The 6,300-nt window shown below is 32.1% G+C and overlaps 1 protein-coding gene across 1 annotated transcript; it reads right to left on the bottom strand.

The window, feature by feature from the left end:
• Window positions 1-593: 593 nt before the first annotated feature.
• On the bottom strand, window positions 594-1,759 carry LOC145133160 (LEAF RUST 10 DISEASE-RESISTANCE LOCUS RECEPTOR-LIKE PROTEIN KINASE-like 2.5). Its single transcript, XM_079068095.1, has one exon. It carries the CDS (start codon window positions 1,752-1,754, stop codon window positions 651-653), a length of 1,104 nt encoding a protein of 367 aa, XP_078924221.1. The 5' UTR covers window positions 1,755-1,759; the 3' UTR covers window positions 594-650.
• Window positions 1,760-6,300: the final 4,541 nt, after the last annotated feature.

Here is a 6,300-nt window from a genome sequence, read left to right as displayed (position 1 = left end):
CTTTATTTTCATTAAATTTTTGTCCGTAATACATTAGTTTAAAAGAACATACAACGATTAATTAATAGATTTAATTAAAGCATGCTACGTAAAATTAAATATAACGTCCTACTTTTTTTCTTCATTAAAAGCTCCTTACATAAAAATATAAAACTGAGAAGGATAAAAATATGTTTTATAACCACCAAGTCTACAAATTAAAAAGAAACAAAGATAAATGGCTTAATAACCTCTCAAAAAGTCTTCGAACAAAATCTTACAAGGTTAATGACTTAGGAGGATAGGTCCCTTAAGGTTTTTTTTTTTTTTTTTTTTTTTTTACATATTACACCAACGTGATTGTTATAACCGTTTAAAAAATATAATAAGGTTTTAATTTTGTCCACAATAGGTCCCTAACGTTTTTTTTTTGTACATGTTACACCAACATGGTTGTTATAACCGTTTAAAAAAGGGTAATAAAGTTTAATTGTGTCCACATTAGGTCCCTATTTTTAATATGTTTATCATTTTATCTAACTCTTTTACATCAATACCTAAAAATAAGAAATTTTACAGCAAACTTTATATCAATACCTAAACATAAGAAATTTTACATCAAACTTTATATCTTCGAAAAATATGAAACCATCATACATGCAATGAGTGTGTTAGTATTTTACTTCTTGTATACTACAGTTATCCTTACTGACGTCCTCTGATGTGTTACACATGGTGGCTTGTGATCGTGGAAGAGAAGAAAAGAATGGTTTTGGTGGAATTTCCAGTGACTCCATGCTTCCTTCTAACATTTCAATCACTCCATTGATGGATGGCCTTTGTTTCGGATCAGTTTGTATGCACCATAAGCCGACTATTGTCATTTTTCTAGCATAATCATTTTCCTCTATAGTTGTCAAACCATCTAATAAGATTTCATCCTTCTTCAGACGATTGTAAATCCAGTGAGGGAAATATATCTCACTCGTATGCCCAGAACCAACACCAGCATCAACATTTTTCCTTCCCCCAACCATTTCTAATATTAACATCCCATAACTATAGACATCCGATTTATGGGAGACCCCTCCGAAGTTTCTATTAACAACTTCAGGGGCAATATACCCAATAGTGCCTCTAGCCTCTAACATAGATACGATACTGTCTTTCCTAGAGTATAATTTTGCAAGCCCAAAATCTGCTATCTTGGGACAAAAGTCTTCATCCAGGAGGATATTATGTGGCTTTATGTCAAGATGCAAAATTCGAGTGTTGCAGCCACGATGCAAGTAGTCAAGACCTCGTGCAATTCCAAGGGCTATCTCATATAACTTGTCTACACCTATGGGTTTGCTTGTATTTGGACAAACACGACCATATATAAACTTTTCTAACGATCCATTTGGCATGAACCCATATACGAGAGCTCCTTTTTGATGCTCAAAACAAAATCCCAAAAGAGTAACAATGTTAACATGAGATGTCCTACCAATGCTTGCAACTTCGTTTATGAATTCTTGCCCAGTTGCTTTTGATGAGTTCAAAACTTTTACTGCCACAAGACGTCCATCTGAAAGTTTCCCTTTAAACACAGTACCGAAACCTCCTTGTCCTAATTTAACTTCAAATGAGTTTGTCATGTCGTTAATATCAGCATATGTGTATCTTTTTGCACTCAACGATCCATATTGTATGACAAAGGCCTCAATGCTATTCTCGTCCGCAGTTGGATGATTAGATAAGACAACACAATTGCTTCTTAGTGAGGATTTCATACTGCAAATGCACATCAACACAATTGATAGTGATATTGCCGATAGAATTCCTAGAACTGCAAACAAAGAAAAAGTTACTGCCTCAGAAATAGCCTTGAAAAAGATTCTAATATTAATATTTATCACAAAATGCAACCATGGTCTTCGTTCCTTATCGCATTTAATTATAGGAAACCTCCAATCACCACAACCTTTGGAAATTTAAATCAAATTATAACAGATAAGTCGATAAACGTACTCATTATTTTAACCCAAATGCCGGACCCTGCAATACCAATAAAAACTTGTATTAAATCTTGCTTACTACGATAGCCATGAAATATAGGAATGTTGAGTACACTAACCTTATAATGAGTTTTTAAAAAAATAACCATTTTTTTCAGTTAAACGATCACTTGCTCCAAAATGCTCTATTTTGGATTTGATTTTCAAATTCCAGAGTTTTTGTTTTCCAATTTTTTTTCCAAAGAAATATGTATACTTATATCTGAAATATCAATTTCGAAGTGTTTAATATCATTGTTTTTCAATCAGATGTATGATTTTACTCTTTAATATTGTATATAATTCACATTTACTATTGTCTGTTTAACTTTTGCGTTGTATTTAAGTAAAAAACAAATTTTTTTTTGGAAATTATTGGGAAATGATCATTGGATTTCGAACTTGTTTTTGAAATTATATAGTTTTTTTTCGAACTCCGAAATTTCTGTCTGGAAGCCAGAATGTTTGTTCGGAATCCAGAATGTTGGTCCGAAGTTCCAAAATGTTAGTTCAAAATATACATTTATGTCAGAAAAAATAGTTTTTATCTCAGTATGGAGTACTCATTCCGGATTAAGTGGTTATTTTTGCAAAAAACAATTTTTTTGGTTATATTTTTCAAATACAGATTAAATTATGATTAGATTCCTCAATTTCTCTTAAATGTAAGTTTCTTAATTCATTTTAGATGGTTTTGACCTACCTTTCATAGATTAACTTTTTAGATAGTTTTCACGTACGACTAGTCTATCCTCTCTCATTGATGCCTAAACTATGTGCGGCGTGTGCAACTACTTGTGGCCTCATGGACCGATCGGGCCTAAGTGTAGCCTATAAGCATCTCCATTGAAAGCTTTTTAGAAACATAAAATATTAAGAATTCACCTATAAACTTTTTTTACCAAACGATGCTCTTTTAGTTTAATTATAGGAGTATCTTCGGAAAAAAAAAACCCCAAATGTCACATCTTTCCTTTAGTTTAGTTATTGAGTCGATGACCCCGAAACATTTATACAAACAATAAATGTGTAATTGTGTGGTGATTAGATAATAGGGGATTATTTATATTCAAAGAGTATGATAGTATAGACAATTAGTTTATTAATTTGTTTCATTTTGTGTGTTACTTCCTGAATATTAATTTATTCAAAATGTCATAGTGACTTTTGGGAGTATGTATTGATTTAAGATTGTCCTGAAATCTTTGTAGATTGTCCATGGTGATTGGACATTGCATAGGGATTGTTGCAAGATTCATGAGTACTTAGAAAATATGAATTTTGAGTACTGGTTAAACCCCCGCTTAGATATTATTTCATGGATTCAATCACGAGTAATTCTAAGACGATAATATTTTTTATTCTTCAAACGGAGATATATAAGTCATAGTTTGCAAGTCTGTTGTACATTGGTTTGCATTGACACATTCGTAACAAGATGTCATAAAGTGTAATTCCATGTATGGCATGATGAGTGAAAGGTATGATTATATAGTCAAAGTTTATTCGTTTCTTTTGGCTTAACAAAAAAGTTATATCTTCGGGCACCTCAATGATTTCTTGCCGATATCTGAAGTGTTTGGCAATGTCCAGACTAAATTGATGTGTTTAATTAGTAGTCTGAATCCAGTCGTCATAAATCAGAAATCAGGAAACAGAATCTTGGACTATGAGATTGATTTATATTCGTGTCTCATGTCCATATGATATCTTATAGATAGAATGAATAGTTGATCACTTAGATTAGGGCCAGCGTCTGTTTTAATCATAGTTCGACAATGGCTTTGGAATGCACTATTTACTTGTTATTAAGAGATTTATACTTGCAATTCTAGTTGACGACTTATCCAAGTGGGAGACTGTTGGATTAAGGTGTCTAAGGTCATAACTGAATTGGTATAATTAATAAAAGTAAATTCCTTCTTGGGTTGCCCTTATAACCAGGAAATATCTTGGATTGATAATAAGAGAGAGATAAAAGATTTATTAATATATTATGAGATTAATATATTAATTATAAATAGTAATAATTAATTAATAATTAAACATAATTAATTGGAATTAATATTGGGTTAATTAGAATTAATAAATGGTGAATGGGTTGAATTGTAACTGTTTAATAATTGAACAAGGAAGGCAATTCTAGAACCCTCCATCTTATGGACGTTTTTTGAAACAATACTTGAATAGGTATAAAATAATATTAATGAAACAAGATTTGAATAGGTATAAAATAATATTAATTTATTATTCAAATATAGGGTTTTAGTGTTATCTGATAGCTATATAAATGGTCTTAAACCTAAGCAAAAATCGATCCATCCTTCTCACATAGAGAAATCATTTTTCTCCCCTCTCCCCTCTCTCTTATTTCGATCCTAGGGTTTCCTAGGGTTTGGGAGTGATACATTAGAGGCTTCCACATTATTGGGGCTAGCACTCCATAGAAGGGTTCTTCAAAGTTGGTTGTTATTTTTTATTATAACAGAAGGTATGTAACCTAAACTTTGTAATTTTTTATTTTAGCTAGGGTTATTTAGTTTTTCAAAGTATGTTGCTATTATGAGAAAATCCATAGAATTTCTAAGTTGCATGTGCCTGTAATTGTTATGTGAAATTCTGCAAGTACATAGAAGTAATCTTGATAACCCATGAATAATTATCATTTTTCTTGTTAGTGTATCCCACATAGGTGTGATATGGTCTTATAACTGGATATATATGTTGGAGTCTCCCTTCTCTCTACAAAGGATATATTATAGAGTTAATATGGGCTCCACATATATTTACATGGTATCAGAGTTGGTGTATACCACCCCCGTGGCTCAATACATCCCTTTTTATCCTCATCGATCCTCCGAATCTAAATAGGAGTGTTATTGTATCTCACATCGGTGTGACACGGTCTTGTAAGTGGCTATATATGTTGGAGTCTCCCATCTCTCTACAAGGACTCGTTTATAGAGTTAATATGGGCTCCACATATATTTACATTTCTGAATTTTTTTTAATTCATCTCAGTTAAATGTTGAAAGTAAACTAATGTAACCAATTTTTTTTTCTTGAGCATGACACCAATGGGCATCATGAATGAGGTCTCTTACACGTATAAACACACAAAGGAAACATTAATACTACTTCTAACCTACTTATCCATAATATATAAAACTCAAATTAGTTTTATAAATATTTTTTTAGATAAAAACGTTTTTATATTGTTGCTTTACAAAATTATGTCTTACATTGGTAGTTGTCGTTTGATGGTATAAAATGGTTATATGTGTTTGAGATAGGTAACAAGGCGTTCATTGTTGGTGATTTTAGCGTCACTGGTTCATTTTATGTGTTGGGCTTTATACATATTTCAAATGGGATTATATCGTAGTTTTAATAAAATGTTGGAGGTGCGGAGTGCACACTTGTATTAATATAGATTGATTTTGGTATGAACAAAATAACAGGGGTCAAGAAGATTGTGCCCCCCTTGCAATGTTCCAAAGGGCAACGCCCCTTGGCGGGCTAGGAAAAAAAATTTAATTACTAAAGGTACCTTAGTAGACATTAATGAATTTTTAGGCGGTCTAAAGTAATTATGTATGCTTTTTGTAACGCCCGCGGATTCGGGTTAGTCAATTTAGAGACAATAAGCGTCAAAAACGACTTATGATAGAAGATTATTTCGAGTAAATAATATTAACCAAGTTATAGTATATGTCACAAGGATTCCATACATATAAAGAACGTTGAAATCTGACTTATAACGAAGAAGTTATGACCCGTCGAAGTTTTGCGACTAAACCGGCACGACGTTGTGTATCGTAAAAAGTGAGTTTGCGATAAAATACTTTTTAGCATTAGCGATCTAAACGAAATTCATAGTATACGTCAAACCGAGAGCATTCATATAGAGAACGTCCAAATCTGACTTCGTTAGAGGAAGTTATGACTTCGTTAGAGTTTAAAACACCTTTAAATGTGTTGAAATACCCTCAATTAATATTTCCAAAAATCTAGAAAATTGATATCCAAAATTGTCTTAATCACATGAGTTATAAAATTTCACCATTTCAGAAAAATTGTTACCAATTAATATAAAACCAATATTAGAAACAAATTTTGGCATTTCTCTATAAGTATAATTTAGTATATTAGCATTCGATTTCGACCTAGAAACTCACTAGCGTGTGTTTGATGTCGTAGGATCCCGGTAGAAAGGCATTGGTGTATTCTGAGGCACCACTTCTAGCAATTTGAAACATTGTGAGTATTCACGATTCCCCCT

This window comes from Lactuca virosa, chromosome 8, assembly GCF_052849685.1.
Source record: "Lactuca virosa cultivar CGN04683 chromosome 8, Lactuca_virosa_CGN04683_v6, whole genome shotgun sequence".
Lineage (NCBI taxonomy): Eukaryota > Viridiplantae > Streptophyta > Magnoliopsida > Asterales > Asteraceae > Lactuca > Lactuca virosa.
The sequence above is the reverse complement of the archived record's forward strand: the minus strand, read 5'-3'. Positions and strand labels throughout refer to the sequence as shown.